The sequence below is a fragment of the Aspergillus homomorphus genome, assembly GCF_003184865.1.
Source record: "Aspergillus homomorphus CBS 101889 unplaced genomic scaffold BO97scaffold_6, whole genome shotgun sequence".
Classification (NCBI taxonomy): Eukaryota; Fungi; Ascomycota; class Eurotiomycetes; order Eurotiales; family Aspergillaceae; genus Aspergillus; species Aspergillus homomorphus.
This window is the reverse complement of record NW_020291892.1, coordinates 151,554-170,936: the sequence shown is the minus strand read 5'-3', so window position 1 is coordinate 170,936 and position 19,383 is coordinate 151,554. Positions and strand designations below refer to the sequence as shown.

The window sequence follows — 19,383 nt, the reverse complement described above, 5'->3', positions numbered from 1 at the left end:
TACAAAATGTTATGGCAGACGAAGGACTCAGATAAGATGATGATTCGAATCTTGATTCCTCTCGTTGAGAAGACGATGTAACGGTGTTCGGCCCTCCCCGACAATTTTGCCGTTTCATGCCGCCTTTGGCGGAACTCTTAGTAAGGAACTCCGTTCCAGGAACTCTCCTCGGCATCTATCTACATTTCATCCAATGACTTCATCTCGAACATGCCAACCATAATAGACGAAGACGATCGGCTTAACTACATGAATCAGAATGACGATAGCAAGCAAGGAGTAAACCATGCGGAGATGCCAGGCCGCGATAGCAGCCCTGCGTCTTCTGGCACAGGATCTATATAGAATACTAAAATTATATATGAGATTGGGCATATTTAAGATTATCTCATAAATAATATCAGTAGATATAATAACTTGAATATAGATATCAAGCTCTATAAGATATCGATAGGAAACCATCGAAAGATTGAAGATAGCTCTATACAGAATATCAAGATAAACTAAAATTTTCATATAAGCTATTAAGTAATAATATTACATCATATACATCTATTTAGTTATCGGTAACTATTTGTCGGAACTTTTGGATACCCTTGTCACTTTGCTACTGGCACACAACCGCCAATATTCAATTTGGAGGGTTTTATTATACTCATGTAGCTTAAAATTCTGGGTATATTAGCTGTGTAAGCAATACAGTGCCAATTGCCAAGGACCTTCCGAGCTGAACTCGATCAGATGATACTACAGTGTGAGGAAATTATTACTTGTACGAGTATATGAAGAGTAGACCTGATTAAAAATCTCAGATCTGCCGGGTTTATCCAAGATTTATGATACCATTTGCAGAGTTTGTACCCCTTCCTGGTCTCTGGTTTCATCAGAGCCTCATAACTTGCTTAAAGAGGAAGCGGTCGAGTTAAACTGAGACGGTCAGGCAGATTTGCCACAGGCCTACTGTTTTACATTCTGAAGCGACCCGGGCATTTACTCGTACTTGACCCCAGCCCCCCGGATGGAGTTCATCACGGGCCGCCGGGGCCGGGGGTCCACGTCACTCCACCTCACTGGGGACTGGCACACATCATGGATTCCCTAATCAGGTTTAGCTCATGCTTATTTTGCCAGCTTCTTCCCATACACTTCGGGCGGTGTGTGAGCGCTTCATGAAGGCGGTATTTTTCAAACTAAGCATTTTGGGGGCAATCCCCGGGGGGCTGGTGCATACAAAGTCTTCCTACGAGTGTACTCCGTAGTTGACGGTCTCTGTCTCTGACTTCTTATGGGCATCGTTGCATGTCAAACATGTCAGCACTCACAGCCTCATTCATATTGTGGCGGACAACCAGCCATATCTTGGCTCATGCTCCAGTCACGACGATTTTCGTCATTCCCTTCATCTTGCGTCAAGAAAGGCGGGGCGGGGGTTTGGGGTGGGTGGGGTGTTGGCGGGAGTCGTAGTCGTATCATACCTGGTGGTAGAGACCATTTAACATACGAATGCCGCCTCCGATTGCCTTCCTTCCTGCCCCGTAATCAGCGTGGTACTAATATCCGGATGCCTGCTTCTCTTCGAATCATATTTGGCGGCTAAAGCTAGTATGAACTAGTAAGCAGACAGTGGTCTTACGTTCATTCTTGATTGGAGGGGATGGCTTGGTCCTTGCAGGCCAGGACATCTTTGCGCTTGGTCAACTGCCTCGTCCCATTTTGTCTAAAGAGCATCATGGAAAGCCTGTGAATATGGGCTTGAAAATGCTTCGCCCGTGTAATCACGCCTCGGCAGATGAATCTTCTTGACAAATGTTCATCGCCATCCCCTTCGCCCACATAAGACAGCCTTGACTTTGCTCGGTCTTCCTACCGCAGAGTCCTCCTCCCATTGATTGTCTCACGCTCTTTCTGTATTGTCCCTCCCGCTCCCCAAACCAGTCAATAAGGACCGAGCCATGACTTCCCATGACAGGGAAGAAGAACTGGATGCTCCCTTGTCCCGCAAGCGCTATCACACTGAAGCCGCTGATTATCCTCGACGGCGTGCAACTATAGCAGTATGTCTATTTGGCTTCCATTTCTTCACTTGAATTGCGATGCCAAAGTGCCACCCCTTCCCATTCAGAGCTCCAGAGATTGGCTTTGCCAGGAGTGCCTCGAATTGGATACGTGATACCTCGCTGATTTTACCGTTGACGGCGGTGACAGTGTCAGATCTGTCGTGTACGCAAAACAAGATGCAATGGCGCCCGTCCGAGATGCCAGCTCTGTATTGATCTTGATGCGGAGTGTATTTATCGAGAGCCGGGCATCAAGCTAGATGCTGGTGACAAGCTAATCATTGAACGACTTGACAGAATCGAGGGCCTTTTGCGTTCTAGGCTGGTCGGGGAGGCCACCAGTCATTCTCCCCTGTCTTCAATCACATCCGAGACTGTGAACGACCCCGCAGGCAACGACGACCCTGTAATCAATATGACTGAAAGCGCCGCGATGTCGTCCAGGACATCTGTGGTCGGGCTTGGTTCCTGGGCCAACCCACCAACAAACATCTCAACAATGCCTAAACTACATACGACGCCGGCTTTGAATCTATTGCAATGGCCATTGATTCGAGATCTTGTCGCTGCACCCTACGATCCTCACACTTTGTTGCAGCTAGAGATGGCCCGTGAGCCGCTCCGGATGCCATCATATGTTGGACTCGACCTATCCAATGCCATCACATATGTTCAGGCATTTTTTGCACGCGTTAATGTTTGGTATGCCTGCGTCAATCCATATACCTGGCCTCGTTACTACGACACGGCCATCTCATCTAGCTTTCAAGAAGGAGCTGAGAGCTGTATCGTTCTCCTGGTCCTGGCACTAGGCTGTGCGAGTCAATATGGAAGCATATCAACTCTTTCGCCGGAAGCGGACCCACCAGGGCTGCCATACTTCGTTGCCGCATGGGGCCTTTTGCCCAACATTACAATGCGCAACTCTGTACTTGCTGCTCAATGTAACATTCTAGCCTCTGCTTATTTGTTCTACTTGGTCAGGCCACTGGAGGCTTGGACACTACTCTCAAGTGCTAGCTTGAAGCTACAGCTGCTTTTCGGCAATCCGTCCCGTGTCTCTGCTCAATGGAGGGAGTTGAGCACAAGACTATACTGGAATGCTCTTCTACACGAGAGCGATCTACTGGCGGAACTAGACCTTCCACACTCCGGGATTGTGCACTATGAAGAGCTTGTTGACCTTCCAGGTGGCTTCGAGCAGGAGGACGACGAGGATGAAGATCAAAGCAACACACCTCGGGAAGATCTCACTGTAGAATCGATGGTAGGGCACGACGAGCTCTGGTATTTCTTAGCCGAAATCGCTCTGAGAAGGCTTCTTAACCGAGTCAGCCATGTCATCTATCAAAAGGACAATTCACTTACCCTTGCGTCGCTTGGGCCGATTGCCTTGGAGCTAGATTTTCAGCTTTCTCAGTGGTACGAAGGGCTCCCCATTCCTATCAGATTCCCCCTTTCCTCGCTACGGACTTCGAACTCAATTCAGACTGTTCTGAGACTCCGATACTTTGCATGTCGCACGATTATTTACCGTCCATACATCCTGGCGGTGCTTCAACATGAACAGACATCCAGAGATCCAATGGTGAGAGAATGTTGTCGGCGATGTCTGGATGCAACTTTGAATCAGCTCGACCATATAAGCAGTCACCGTGAAGGTCATCTCCCATACCTTTGGCAGGGTGCCCTCTCAATGGTCTCGCAGACATTGTTGATTATGGGATCAACCATGTCTCCAGCGCTTTCAGTACTTCTACCTCCAGCGGCTCGAGTCGATGCAATCATCAGCGGCGTCATAGAGGAAGTCAGTCGATATGCGCATCTTGCTCCAAGTCTCAAGCTCTCTGCGGAGATTATCCGCGACGCGGAGGAAAGACGGCAGGCGTGTCTCAGATCCATGACCAAGCCAACCAAAAAGGCCATTTGATTAGCCGCTTATCAGCCAAGATACAATCAAACTTTAAGAGAAGCTCGAAGACAAGAGGGACTCCTCATGCTTACCGCAAGGCGTGTCTCGTATGACCAGGGGATTTAAACCTGAAGCTTTTCCCGCGGCGTCTCAAGTCTCATCTGGCTTGAAGCAGCATTTGATGGCTAGTATATGTTTGGGTATCAATATACTCAGAATAAGTCTATTATACCAACTGACAAGACAGTCTGAATGTTGCACCAGGAGGTGAAAATAGTGCTAGATCAATAAAGCAGAGTATTATTAGGCATAGTAGTGTTCAGATAAGCACCCACTCACTCCCCCTTTTGATGAACTTATCCAGCATTAATCCGATATCGTTCAGTGCAAATCGACATATGTAGAAGCCAAAGAATTCTGCGGCATGGCGAGTGCTTAATTCAAGGCCAACAAGGGTGGGAGAAGAATGCTTCAGACCGGGATCTTCAACCTGTTGTGCGATTTGATCTGAGCATTCCGCATTAGCTAGCTTACGAGCATAAGAGACTGCCCCAGACAGCATAGTTAGCTCACCTAGAACTTGAACGGCATCACAAAGCCGGGCGAGGGCTCCCATGTAGTTGTTAGCTCCATTGGATTGCAAATGCGAAACATTGCGTCTATTGTGCTGAGAAGCAGGTACCGAAGTCATTGGGACAGTATTACTAGTCGAGAAATCCTTGCTTGACTCTTTCGAGGCAGATGTTGAGGTTGTGACAGCAAGGCCAGAATTCTTAGAACGCAATTTGCGCCATGATGTTAAGTAGGACTTGCTAGGTCCTGTCGATGGCTTAGATACCAAAGCATCAAGATTCGCTGTATCGTCGGAGGATAGGGTAGATTTCAGAAGAGCCATGGCCCCTTGCACCCCAACTTCGCTTCCGACCTTCTTTGATAGCAGCATCTGCACCTGGTCAAGTACACTCTCCAATGACTGCATTTCCTCTAATACTGCATCGGCATCATAAGTATCAACCTGGGCCAATTTGAGCAATGCAGCCGTCAGCAAGTCACAGCTTGAGACTTTTTCCTCCACTGCCCTTAATTTCACATTTTTCACGCGCCAAACATCTCGTGGAACGAAAAGCTTCGTGGATATGTAGCCTCCGCGAGGATGCGCTATTGTCTGGTAGATGCATCGCATGAGCCAGAATGGCCGTAAGAGAAACGATTCAGGACATGGCTCCAGAGGAAGAGGGGGGTCAGCAACCATCACATTTGGCGAACCCGGACTAGTTGGAGAGTGAATGTTCGTGTCAAACAAATTGAGGCCTCCGCTCGGTGGGCCAGTTACAGGGATGTTATGTCCGGTTGGTGTGGGCAGGGTAGGTAAAGTAGCAGTCATCGGCCCTTTCTGGGCTTCTGACACAAGGAAAACATTATCTGATGGCGTGTTTGGAGACTCGAAGGGCACTCCTGTCCCGGACGTTGAAATATTCCGCGTCCGAAAAGGTCCCAACCCGGTATGTAATCTGCCCAGACTATCTGGCGCCGACGGTACTTTACCAATAGATCGAGTTGGCGAAGGTAGTTTCGTATGCCGAACGTTGCCACTACCTTGGGCCCTTCCGACTGTTGCACTTGCCAGGATATCTTCAGTAAAAGAGCCCACTGATACGTTGCGCTTCTTTGATAGTACAATTGAACGCAAGCCAGAAGCGGAGCCTAATGCCTTGTTTGTTTGATTGATGATGCCCGGCAATGGCGTATCCCTAGAGATCGTTTCTGAGCGGAAGGTGAATGAGTCTGGGGGTCGCATCAAGGAACCATCCAATTGACTGTCGAAATGAGGTTTCGTCTCGATCTTCAGCTCGGTTGTTGGCTGTCCTGACAACCTTCGTGCTCGTACACTTGACCCTACCATTGAGCCAAATGCCGGCTTCGTCATCTGATTTACGAGGTCATTATTTGGCGCAGTAGAAGTGCAGGTGTCGATAATATTTTCGGGTGCGATATGTGGTTCCATATCCGTTGTTCCGGGGTTAGTGGTTGGCCTGACATTATCCCGTGACCGACTCGACTGGCTGCTTGTGCCTGGCTGCCTGGGCAGGGCGGATTTAGACTGAATGCCAAATTCAAAATCATCCATCACATAGCCTCTCGTCATCTCATCTAACAGGCGCTCCTCTTCCTCAGCATCATCTAAGTACCCTAGTTCAAGACTGGGGTGACCGTTAAGATATGGCTCGTCAGAGGCATTGGGCATCTTCTGGCTATGTGTTGAAGACGTTCCTGTTTCTTTCTCTGATTCGCCGGCCATTTGCTTCGCCAATTGAAGAGTTATACAGGCAAATCCTGCAACATCGCTTTTGTCAACCTCGGATTCGGCTGCCAGCTCTAGGCTCTCATCATAAGCGGCCTCGACGGCTGCATCCAGAGCTGCATCAAATTCAGCTTCAGTACCGTAATTTGATTGATCGCCTTTTCTATGACGTAAATAAATAGACGAAGAATTTGAGTGGGTAGAAGAAGGTGAAGAAGCACCGGACTCGTCGATAGTATCGAGCCAGGACGTTGTTTCGTGAACACCTTTGACATGAGCACCCAACGACGACATCTCGGACAATGGCGCATCGATGGCGCATCGACCAGTGATAGACTCGGGATCAGATTCGGTGTAGGTTATCGAACCCCTGGAGTACTCGTTGGATCGATATTGCGGCTGGGACTTGTTCCCCTTTGGTGCCAATGCCCGACTCGCCCAGTCATCATTGGGAAGAATTGGGTTTGCATCGTCATCAAAAGCGGATGGTAACAGCGACAGCCGCCGCGGAGAGCGCTGTCCGGCAGTCATCGTCCCTACCATTTCTGAGACCGACTGCGCATCGGAGCCGTGCTGTGAGCCGGTAGAGCCCTCGCCTATTGATAATCCGCCTTTGTTGTCCTGTACTGACGAGTATTCGACGTAGGACTCTTCACTGCGAGGCCGCTCAGGGAGGGCTTTGCTGTCCATACTCCGTATTGAGAAGTCCATACGTTGGAGCTCGGTCACACGAATCATGTAGGTATCACGCTTTTTTTTTATCTCAGCCCGCAATACTGGTTTCTATCTGGTGCAGGGAAACTCACTATTTCTTGAAGTTTATGCCTCTCGTCTTCGCCCCCATCGCTTCGATCCATTACCGACTGAAGTAACTGGCAAGCATCGTTGTAAGCTTCCATCGCTCCCTCAAAATTTGCGGCGTTGTCGAGTAGGACGGCGGTGTTCGCTTTCTGTAGAGCTTTTGAGAGCATTGCTTTCTGGGATTGGCCTCGCTTCCTCCGCTCATGACCCTTGCTTTTCACGGGAGACAATTGCAAATTCGTCGGGACCGGTAGGTCCAAGCCCTGAGTACGAGGGCTATGTGATTCTGAGGCATACTGGGCAGTAAAGTGATCGGGTTCTAATCTCCCGTTTTCAAGCCCTAAATTGCTTCTCTCAGTCCACGGGTTCTGAAACAAGCTAGGTAGAGGCTGGGTGCTCTGAAACAATTGTGTATCGGGGTGCGAAGACATTGTATTCGAGGCACCTGGGGTAAATGTGGCAGCCTCACTCGCGGTCGATGCGGAGTTTTCGTGGCGATTTAGAGGTACCGATTCCTGCGTACGATGATGGCGATGAAGATGCCCGGAATCTGTACGTACAATTGGTGCGTGTGAAGGTTTCGATTCCGACTTTCCGTTTGGACTCATTGGATCATTCAATAATTCGTTGCTTGTGAAAAACACTCTGGACGAACCTCGACGGTGAAATGTTGACGAATCTCTGCTAGATATCGTCGACTGAGACCAACGATTCAGACTTCCAAGTCCTTCCCGAATGTCGTTGTCCCCAAGGTTAGACTTTGCTATTACACCAATATCTGATGTGGCTCCCGCCGCTGTGGGTGTTGTTGAACGAAATCCGGACGTCTTATGTGTATATTTTGCATCATAGTGTGAAGTAACCTCATGCGATATTGATTGAGGGAAGTGTGAGCCTAGCATTGATTCGCATTCTTGATCTGCCGGGAGTTTGGAAGACATTGTGCAGCAGAGGCGATGCTGGCAGCAAATTTTAGGCTCGCCAGCAGAAGAAGCTTGCCAGGAAATTTTCCTGATAGTTCTGTGTCTTCGAGATTTAAATGTATTTCTCGATTCACCTACACGATGAACAGGCAGGTGACGTCTTGAGTGGATGAAAAAAAGTGCTGCTGTCACGGAGAGTGGTGTTGGTAAAGGCGAGTGCAATATGATTCATGCTTTGAATTATAGAGGAAGTGATTAAGTCGTGAGGAGAGCGACCGCGTGGTCTGCGATTATGAGGCTGACAAGAGCCGTCCTAGCGCACAGCTTGAACTTCGAACTGGAAAGTAACTGTAAAATGAAGGCGCGGTAAATGTCACTCCTGCCTTGCATTTGGGGCAAGTTAGATTCCAGGTACGTGAGTCCACAGTACGTTTTGCGCAACTTGTGGCAACGCGATTGCGAAGCAAAAATCAGGCATGCAGGAGAATGATTCTCGATCGTGCTTATCAAAGTAACCAGCTTTTTGTATTGCCAAAGGAGCGGCCCAAGGGCCAACGAAATACGGTACTCTTCAAGATGGCAATAATGCGCTAGGGTACTCAGGGGCATTTGCGGAGATACAGCACGTCCCTCGATAAGGAGGTACAGTACCGGCTGGACGAGTACAGACGGCAGGGGCTGCCAAGCCTCCTACTAATCCCAGTGTAGTGGCGGGATAGTGTGGGGTAGATACGCCATGTGGAGGATGTCGGACAGAACTTTGAAGCCCTGAGCACAATAGAACGCAAAGCTCATTCAATTATTCTCAGTAGGGCATTAAAAAAAATCTTTTGTTTACTACAAAGATTACCACAGTCGATGAAAGTATGACCCTGCTAATTTCGACCGTTTCTAGTCATTTGATTTTCTGAAGAAAACAGGACCTGTTACTATCATATCTCAAAGTACGCAGTTACGCTTGCAGGCTCCACTGCTCCTATTACGAGACACGGGCTTAACTGGCATCGAGATCGAATTCAATGCTGAATCTATGGATGAAAGCATACATTTGGGGCACACTCCATAAGAGGTTATTACAGTAATATGACCAGTATAGTACAGACAATTGATGCCGCTAGTTCAAGGTGTAAGAGGCACCACTTAGGCGTAGAGTTAGTCTCTCTGCCCTTGGAAAGCGGTTATAAGACTGAGCCGCAAGCCGTGAGCATGGGTTAGATTACTTGCTTTGAGAACTGGATTTAAGTGGTAGTCTTGCTGATCAGGCGTACCTAATCTTCCCCACTCCCCTCGTCGCTTGTAGCCTCAATGTTCTTGCGCGCAATTTCATGAACCGAGGCATTTGCCTCCTCCGTTTCATTTCCACCTGTTGACTGTTGCAAATCCTTGGCGTCATACGACGGCCGGGGAACTGATTGACCGTGGTTTCTCATTGCAAGCTCGATTTCGGGTAACAGAGTCACAAGTGCCGAGTACTGATCGATAGGAAGAGAAATCCCCTGACAAAGCATTAGGATGTGTGTGAATGAGTTTCTTTTCGAGTTACCTTTCTGCCGGGAAGGTTATGGCCATCTTTCTCATAATACTCCCTGATATTGACCATTACTTTCCCTCGGAAGTTTGAAATTGTCACACGACGCGACTTCGACAGCTCCCAGTAACGGTCGCCATTCGCATCCACATTTGGCAATGCCTTTAATTGCGGATCTCGGGAATCTGATAATTTGTCCGGCTTCGCTCTCTTCAGCTGACGGTGCTCGCTGGACCTAGGATCACTGTCGTGATCGAGTGTGTGCTTCTTCACCTTGGATGTCATGTTCACATATTCCGGATGCCCTGGTAGAGGTTGCAATATACAGAAATGATGAAGCCAGGAGATAGCGAAGTTGTGAATCTTGACTTCGGTACTAACCAAAACTTCACATTTCCATGTGAGAAAGATTTAAGTTGGACAGTAGGAAGGAAGTAAATAGTGTCTAGTATGCGACAAGGTAACATGCAACTGGTTTGAAGGTTGCTTTGTTTGATCTGTTTATGCTGTTTGCACGGGAGCCTGCAGACTCAGATCATTCTGTAATAATGTACTCTGTAATCAGTAACATATTTGGTAAGTGAGTACGGAGTAGCGCGCGCAAGTGAGCGGCACAGAGCTGTATTTAGTATTGATTCAAAATATTTTAAACTTATTGCGACGCGTGTAAGTGCGGAGCATTATACTAGATCCTGTTCTTCAGAGAACTCCTAAACTGTATTTTGATTAATTAGATATTAGATCTCTAATTAACTGGTTTCATAGCTTTATTAGTACTTTAATTAGCTATAGAAAAGCTTAGTAAAAAATAATTATATAACTTAATTTTACTACTACTTATTATATCAGCCAGCTCTCAGCCTGGGAAAGATTAAAATTTAGTAAAAAACTTTACTACCTTTTTTATTTATTTATTACTTACTTATTTACATTTAGTGAAAGATATTTAATAAAAGGCCTTGTTTATTTACTAGTTTATTTTATAAGAAGTGCTTAATAAAAGGCTTTATTATCTTATTTATTCGTTTATTTACTCTTTTTTTACTTAGTAGAGGATATTTGGTAAAAAAGCTTATTACTTTATTTATTTATTTAATTAAATTATTTAGTCACTTATTTTTTTTACTTATTAATAGGTGTTTGAAGAAATAATTTAGAAAATTATTGTTATGATATATATATTACATATCTCTGTTGTACTCAGTCCTTTAATTTAACAGATTTAACTAAGGATAAACAGGACCTAGTATAATCCAATAACAGGAATACTTGATAATCTTTAATAAACAAACAGTAAGAGTAAATATATTAGTTTTATAAGAATTTTTTCAAAAAGTCTATATCTTATTTAAAAAATATTCTATGGTGGTTGATGGTAAAAGCTGAGAAGTATAATTAATGTAAGAAGATTGAATTAGGGAGAAATCTTAGGAATAGTAAAAACTGATAGATCAAAAAAGTCTCGTGCTAAGGTAATATAGAAGATAATAAAAAATAATAGAATTATTAAGTAAATTAAGTATTATTATATATACTAACTTGGTAAGTTCAATAATGTTATAAAATAATATTATATATTATATATAATAATATAATAGAGATGTTAATAAATATATAAGAAAATAATATATAATTTATAGAAAAAAATCAATAGAAATTTAAAGAAAATAGTATACTATAATTAAGATAATTAGTATTTTATTGAATTATAAATCAGATTATGTACTATAATATTTTTTTAATAAATTTATATATTATTAATAAAATTATATCTAGATTAGTAGACAATATACTTAGTAATAGATTCTCTAATATATATATATAAAATAATATATTTTTTAAAGAATAGTAGAAACTTTCTAATATTTTTTACTAAAAGTCTTTGGTTAATAATATAAAATAATTTAAATATTATATAGTTATAGAAAACTATCTTTATAGAAACAAGGTTGAATTATATAATTACAATAATAAAATAAATAGAATATAACTCTAAAAAACTAAAATAGTATAAATAATATTTGATAACTTTAGTAGTAGAAAGTATATTAATATATTATTATATTAATTTAATTTTAATATTGTTAATAATGGAAAGAATATTATATATATATATACAGATAAATAGAATTACTAATACAAAAATATAAATTTATACTTTATATTATATATCTTAATATAAATAATAGTAAACTTAAAGGTTTTCTTAGTATTAGATAATAATAATAATCTTAATTGGTATTAATCTTAATAATAAATATTTTTTAGAAATATTTAGGGTATTTTTGAAACTTATTCAATATATAATAGTAATAATCTTAATTATAGTATAAGATAAGTAGAAAGATATAGTATTTATAAAACTATCTAGAAGAAAGTTTCTTATAAAGCTGCACTTCAAAAAAATAGAAGATACTATTAGTATGATATATAAAAATATTCTAAAATATTAATGAATATCTTCTTAAAGAAATACTATTTCAGTAAAAGAAAAAAATATATAAAAGTTATTTAGATATTATATTATTTTTATTTTTACTATACTACTTTTTAGAAGAAAACATAATTTTAAAAGTTATAAAACCATATAATCTTTATAATAAAGGAGTATTAATATAAATTATATAAAAATACAAAAATCTAATTTCTCTTAATTAATTCTAATTAAGATAATCAAAATATCAGATTAAAGATTAATATTTAAAATAAGTAGTTTATTATTGTTAAATAATAGAGTATTATAAATAAATATTAGTTTTTCCAGAACACTAGATTATTTAGTTAATAAATAATTATTATGATGTAATATCTGTTTTTATTAAAATAAATAGTTATGTATTCAAATACATTAATATAAAAATATTAACTTAATAAACTAGATTATCTATAAATCTAATACTTATTCCTTATATATATAAATACTTTTTTATTTTAATTATAAGAGTAGCTATATTCTTTATTGAAAAAATGAATGAATGTTTTTCCTAGCTATTATAAAGATAAAGAGATGTAAAAAAAAATATAAATTCAATAATAATAATAATATTCCTACTAAACTTATTCTTATATCTTTTAGCTTTACTAGTAAAGATAATACTAATAATATTATGATTATAAAATTTAATAATAATATTCACAAAATCTCTAATTATCATATCCATTAAGATATTTTTATTAATTTATTTATATAGATAATCTAGTACTTAAATATCAAGAAATTAGTAATAATATATAATATAAATAGTCTAATAAGATATATAAGAGAAAAGTAGTAAGAATAAAAAACTTTTATTCTATTTAATTATAAATAATATTTAATATTAGAAGCTAAAAGCCAGTGAAAAGAAAAGTAAATTTAAAGTTAAAATTAAAATACTTTTATTATTATTATTTTTTAAAAAAAAGTTTGGTTAAAAATAATAAGATTAACATTTTTATCTATAGAATAATTGTATTCCTTTAATAAAGAAAAAGTATATAATATTTAAATCTAATACTATTATTATAATCAATATTACTATCTCTATAATATTATTTATTATAAGACAAAAGTTTATTTAAAATATTATTAAAAATGATATTTAACCCTATAGAACTAACTAAGAAAGATAATATAATAAAAATATAGAAATATTACGGAAAAGAATCAAAAAGAGAAATATTAGAAAATCGCAAACAAACATAAAATAAATAATAAAAATAGAGAAAGATATTTTTATAAAAGAGAAAAAAATAAGAAATTAAATTATATGAAAGTAATAAATATAGTAAAAGATTAAGGAATTAATATCAAAAAGAAAATATTATAAATAATCTATTATATATTATAATTATTATTTATATTATTATTAGACTTATAATAGTTTATTTATGTTTAAATTATCTTTCATATTTTAAGTATATTCTTGAATCAATTATTTCATAAAAATGAAATTAATTTTCATTACTTATTTTAGATTAATGAAGACTTTTTATATTTAAAATGAAAAGATCTATATTCTTAAATATAACTTTTAACTAAAATAATGAATATTATATTATAAATCTATTATATTACTAAAAATTTAAATTTATAAATTAAATAATAAATACATTTAAAGATTCTTAAAAAACTAATATACTACTACTTAAACATATTTTAAATACTATATATTCTAGATATTAGTAAAATATAATTATTATATAATTTTAAATAAATTTTATTTTTAACTAAAAGTTTTATTACTTGAATAAAATATATATTTTCTTTTATATTTAGTTTTGATAATATATAGTCTTATTTCTAACTAAAGTAATTTATTTGAAAATTAGAAATTATTTAATTTTATATTAAATAATAACTTATAAAAAGATTATTCATAAGTATTGATAATTTTTTATTTATATTTATAATAATACTTACAGATATATAAATATTATATTTTATAATTTAAAACAGATATATATATATATAAATATTAGTTCTGTTATTTACAGTATTTACTTTAGTTATTTATCTAATTATAAATAATATATAATAAAATAATATGAATTAATAATTAATATTCTAAATAATTCTTTTTAATAATGAGATAAGAATTTTATATTAGAATTAAAAAGAAATTTAAAAGAAATTAAAAAGAAATTTTATAATTATATAGTTTATAGTAATTAATTATATAATATTTTAATTAATTATTTTTTATATTACTTTTCCTGTGATAAGATTAATATATTTTAAAAATTTATTAATAATAATTATTATTTTGTTTAATTAACTAATTTCTGGAAATCTAATAATAAAGTTTATTATTATAATATAAGATAGAATTATAGAATTAATTATATATTATAAATTATTATATAATCTATATTTAATATATTTTATTTATCAAATAAGTTAGATAATACTTAATATATTTATATAAAAGATAATTATTTTAATAATGAATTAAATTCCTTAAAATTTAAATATATTTATTATATTCTTAGTATTTTTAGATATTATAAACTGATTTTAATATATACAGTTATAATTTTTAAATAATTATTTATCTTTTAAATTTATTAGTAATATTCTTAAAGTATACAAAATATATTATTATTTTTTTATACAATAAAAAAATATCTAGACTTTATTTTAATATTTCTAGAATAATTTTAGTTCTTAAATTCTATAAATATATAATATAAATATATAATATAAATATATAATATAAATATATTTTTTAAATACTAGTATAGATTTAACTATTATTACTATATAAATATTTTAACCTAGAAATTTATCTAGATTAAAGTTTTTTAAAATATATTAAATATTTTATAGGATAGATAGAAAAGAGTATTAATAATTATACTTTTTTTAAATAATAATATATTTAATATTTTATAATTATATATATAGTAAAGCTCTAGCTAGCCTAAGATTTAATTATTATAAAATAATTAAATTAAATAAAGTCTTTATTAATAAATTAATTATACTTATATAATTAACATAAATTATAATTGAGAATTATATTATTGATATTATATAATAAATTTTTTTAAAAACTTAGATTAAAGAAGAAACTTCTAGTTTTATAACCTAATCATTTAATTTTAATTTAGTTAAATAATAATTAAAATACAGGATTAGCTGTATTTCTTTCTGTAATAAAAAGATTAATATATTTTTATATTTATTTTTTTTATTTAGATAATATATTAATTCTATAAGATCTTTTTAATGTATATCTAGATTAATATATAATTATTATATTTTATTAAGATATTATAGGAACTTCTTATCTGTTAACTAGAATTAGAAATTTATAAATAAATTTAGCTTAGTTTTATATAGTATAAATTTTATCATCTTTGAATATTACTCTCTAGTATAGCTTTTAATTAAGGGGGTAAGTCTAAGTATAACAGTATTTCTTTGCTGCAGGGGGTCTGCACGTTGAACATAATATTCAATGGTGTGACGCCTTTAGCTTGCTAACAGAAGCCTTGTCGACCGGAATTATAATAATTCTAGGATTACTGGTTCTAAGATTAATTATTCCTGGCCTAGTTATTCTAGTAGATACTCTACAATTATTGAGTCTAGTTTTTCTTAGTATCTACTAGTCTTTACTAGAGGAATATTTTTATATTAAATTATTAAAAAAAAGTAGTTTCAGTTATAACTTTTATTAGTAGGTTCATATAGATAGGTAATTTTAAATTAAGATAAATCTACATAGATAGATAATTTTAAATTAAGATAAATTTATATAGTAGATAATTAATTATAAATATTTTTTAATAAAATATCTAATAGTTTTAAATTACTATCTAAGTAAATATTTAGATTAATTTTTTAGTCTAAATAGTTTATATAAAAAATATAATTATATATTTTATAGTTTTATTAAAATCTAATTTAAATTAGAATAGAATCTTTATTCCAGAGTAAACAAAATATTATTAATTAATAAATTCCAGAGTAAATAAAATATTATTAATTAATCAAAATTAAGTAAATCTTTTTTTATATTATTTAAGAAGAAATACTAGTTTAATATTATATCTCTAAGATATTTTTATAAATTATGATATACTATTAACTTATTTCTATATCTAGTAATGATTTTAATCTATTTTATAAATATTTTTATTCCTATATTATATAATTTATTTATATTATTTTATATAAAGCTTATTTCTTATATCAGGATAAAAATAACTGATCTTATTAGGTTTTAAAAACATATTTATTATTTAGAGAAGTAGTTAGACTGGTTAAACTAATAAATATTAATTTAAAGAAGAGAAAGATCTAGTAGATAAATTTTAGAAATTTTATAATTATTAAAGCTACTACTAGTAGCTAAATTAATATTAGAAAAATAAATTAAAATAGTACTAAAATAACTAATTTCAAAATACTTAGTTTTAGAATATTCAACTTAAATTCTAGAATTACTGATTCTGCTATTAGGAATTTCATTATTAATATTTTTATAATTTATTTTATAAATTAAGATTATATAAATTATTATTTATATTTATATTTAGATAATTATTAGCTATTTTTATAATATTAATTTATTATTTTAAAGTTATAAATTTTTAAAGTATTTATTTCTAGTTACTATAAATTATATTAATTATATATAAGATATTATTAAAAATATTTTTAAAATTAATATAATATAACTATTTTTATAAAGTCTATAATAAATTATATTATAGAATCTTTAAAAAAATATATAATATCAAATAAATTTTAGATATTATAATTTTATATATTTTATATTATTTAATTATATAATATACTACTAGTCTTTTTAATATTTATTTCTATTTTAAAAAGATATCTTTAATAATAAAGAAATAAATATTATTTAATATATTATTAAGTTAATATTACAGAAAATCTGATTCTAATATTAAAAAATATTAATATATAATTTAATATATTATATTAAATTAAGGAATAGGCCTTAGAAGAAATAATTTATTAAAGATTTATAAAGTTTTTATTTTTATAAAAAAGCAGAACTGTTATATTTTATTAAAAAGATATCATTAAAAAGATTTTCAATATTAAATTAAAAATATAACTAAATAAAAAAATACAAAATAAATATTATTATTTTAACTACTTTTATAATTAATACTAGTATATAATCCTCTATATTATATTATCTAATAGTAAATAAAGATTTTTTATAATATTATAAAAATAATTTAGACTATAAACAAGTCTATAGAATATAATATTTTTATTAATAATTAAGTTATATATATTTTATAAAAGATATAAAATACTTATAAAACTTAAATTATTTACCTTTATATATAAAACTAAGCTAATAGAATCTACTATAATTATATAAAGATTAGTTAAGAAGTATATAATATTATAATTTAATTAAAAATGAAAATTACATATTTTTAGTATTATAGTATCTATATTAAGATTTTTATTATATAAAAGATTATATTTAATCATATTAATTATAAAGATATTAATATATTTATTTTTAATTAATATTTTTATTCTTATATAATATATTGAAAATATTAGAGTACATATATTGTTTCTTATTTGAATAGATAGAAATGATATATTAACTAACTAAATACAGATATTAGAACTTTAATTATTAATAAATTTAAAGAAATAATTATAATCTTTTATTAATATTATACTAATATTGATATTAACTAGAATATTAATTACTAAATATACAAAAATAAGTTTTTTTTAATTATGACTAGATTCTTAATTTATATCTTAATTTAAATTTAAATAAATATTAAGAAGTTATTATAGTAGTTAAAATAAATAATTTAATTTATTTAGGTAAAAATAAATATTTTATTCAAAAATATATTTAGGCTAATAAATAAACTAGTTTAAAATATATAATCTTTAATAATAAAAGTTTTAATCAAAATTCATATAAGTTTATAATATTCTTTTCTTTATAATTAGTAGATTATAGGAAATATAATCTAAATTCTTTATAGATCTATATTTGATATTGTAACTAATTTCTTTTAAAAATAATATAGTTAATGTTATTAATTTAGTATTTATCTTCTTAATTATCATAATAATAATGATTAGTATAAAAAGATTATACCTAATATAAGATTATATATAATTATATAATATTAAATATAACTGGTATAATTAGTATTTTTGAAATATAAAATAATATTATTTTTTAACTTATTTTTTATCTAAGATTATTATATTGATTATATCTATCATTATTAATATAATATTAAGGAACTTATTAGATTTTAAAATATAGATAAAATAATAATAATATAAAACAATATTGAATATAAAATTATTATATAGTTAATATATATAATAATAAGGTCTTGGTTTTAAATAATATATATATATATTATATTATAAATTTTTAAATTATTACTATGTATATAATCTTTCTAGAAAGACTATTTAAAATATTCTTATTTATTAGATATCTAATTTTTGGGGATATATATACTTTTTTCAGAATATACAAATTTAAAATATGTATTAAAATATAACTTATTTTTTTATTTCTAATTTTTATTCTTATTTAACCAGAAATTCAATAACATAATATCAAGTAAAGCTAGATTAAAAATTTATTTTTGTATACTTTTTTATATATTTATTTTTACTACATATATTTCTTAAGAATAATAATATTTATAAAAATGTTTTCTTATTTTATAAAGTTAAGAATTTATTTATTTTCTAGTTTATAGATATTATTCTCACAATTAATATTTTATATTTTCTTTTATAAATAATTTTAACTGAAGTTAATACTATCTTTGAGAGGAAAATCTGAAAGAATAGAACTATATTTTTATATGATAATAAGAAACTATTTATTTTAATAAATACCAATAGAGATATTAAAATATTTTAATCAATTAAAATCTTATTTTAAAAACTAATAAGAATTAATTATTATATTTTTATTACAAGTTCTAGATATAATTCTAGAATATGTATTATTTAAGTATAAATATAAAATAATAAGATTATTATTATTAGATAATTTCAAAAGAATTACTCTATTATTCATAAAAGTCTTATTAATTAAAATTATATTAATTTTAGAATTATTATTTTTAAACTTGATTATTTTTTATTTTATTACTTTAACAAATATTCTAGAATTATTCAATCTACTTTTTCTTATTATTTACTTGTCTTTATTAAGAAAATATTTTTATATTAAATTATTTAAGAAAATTCATTTTCATTATATCTCTTATTAATAGATCTATATATATATATTTCTAAATTAAAATAGATTTATATAATATTAAATTAATTAAAAAAGTTTTTTGATAAGATATTTGATGATCTCTAATTAAAAAAACTGCAT

The 19,383-nt window shown here is 31.8% G+C and overlaps 3 protein-coding genes across 3 annotated transcripts; 1 reads left to right on the top strand and 2 right to left on the bottom strand.

Moving 5' to 3' along the window:
- The first annotated feature begins 1,550 nt into the window (after nt 1-1,550).
- Nucleotides 1,551-4,450, top strand: BO97DRAFT_385178 (putative C6 finger domain protein). The gene is made up of 2 exons (XM_025693453.1): nt 1,551-2,054; nt 2,212-4,450. The coding sequence occupies exons 1-2, from the start codon at nt 1,953-1,955 to the stop codon at nt 3,985-3,987; spliced, it is 1,878 nt and encodes a 625-aa protein (XP_025554174.1). The 5' UTR covers nt 1,551-1,952; the 3' UTR covers nt 3,988-4,450.
- BO97DRAFT_236156 (uncharacterized protein) lies at nt 3,988-8,131 on the bottom strand. Its single transcript, XM_025690744.1, has 3 exons — nt 7,078-8,131; nt 4,543-7,021; nt 3,988-4,476 (listed from the first exon to the last, which is right to left on the bottom strand). The coding sequence occupies exons 1-3, from the start codon at nt 8,011-8,013 to the stop codon at nt 4,289-4,291; spliced, it is 3,603 nt and encodes a 1,200-aa protein (XP_025554173.1). The 5' UTR covers nt 8,014-8,131; the 3' UTR covers nt 3,988-4,288.
- Nucleotides 8,132-9,105: 974 nt separating this feature from the next.
- BO97DRAFT_403654 (transcriptional coactivator p15/PC4 family protein) lies at nt 9,106-9,973 on the bottom strand. Its single transcript, XM_025694784.1, has 3 exons — nt 9,539-9,973; nt 9,264-9,491; nt 9,106-9,181 (listed from the first exon to the last, which is right to left on the bottom strand). Exons 1-2 carry the CDS (start codon nt 9,806-9,808, stop codon nt 9,264-9,266), a joined length of 498 nt encoding a protein of 165 aa, XP_025554172.1. The 5' UTR covers nt 9,809-9,973; the 3' UTR covers nt 9,106-9,181.
- Between the last annotated feature and the right edge of the window lie 9,410 nt (nt 9,974-19,383).

Bases quoted from the DNA above. Each gene is read 5' to 3' on its own strand.
- BO97DRAFT_385178 (XM_025693453.1), top strand. From the start codon at position 1,953: ATGACTTCCCATGACAGGGAAGAAGAACTGGATGCTCCCTTGTCCCGC. The intron at 2,055-2,211 runs GTATGTCTATTT...TGACAGTGTCAG, and splicing joins GACGGCGTGCAACTATAGCA to ATCTGTCGTGTACGCAAAAC.
- BO97DRAFT_236156 (XM_025690744.1), bottom strand. From the start codon at position 8,013: ATGTCTTCCAAACTCCCGGCAGATCAAGAATGCGAATCAATGCTAGGC. The intron at 7,022-7,077 runs GTGAGTTTCCCT...ATAAAAAAAAAG, and splicing joins GGCATAAACTTCAAGAAATA to CGTGATACCTACATGATTCG. The intron at 4,477-4,542 runs GTGAGCTAACTA...CGGAATGCTCAG, and splicing joins TGATGCCGTTCAAGTTCTAG to ATCAAATCGCACAACAGGTT.
- BO97DRAFT_403654 (XM_025694784.1), bottom strand. From the start codon at position 9,808: ATGACATCCAAGGTGAAGAAGCACACACTCGATCACGACAGTGATCCT. The intron at 9,492-9,538 runs GTAACTCGAAAA...ATGCTTTGTCAG, and splicing joins ATAACCTTCCCGGCAGAAAG to GGGATTTCTCTTCCTATCGA.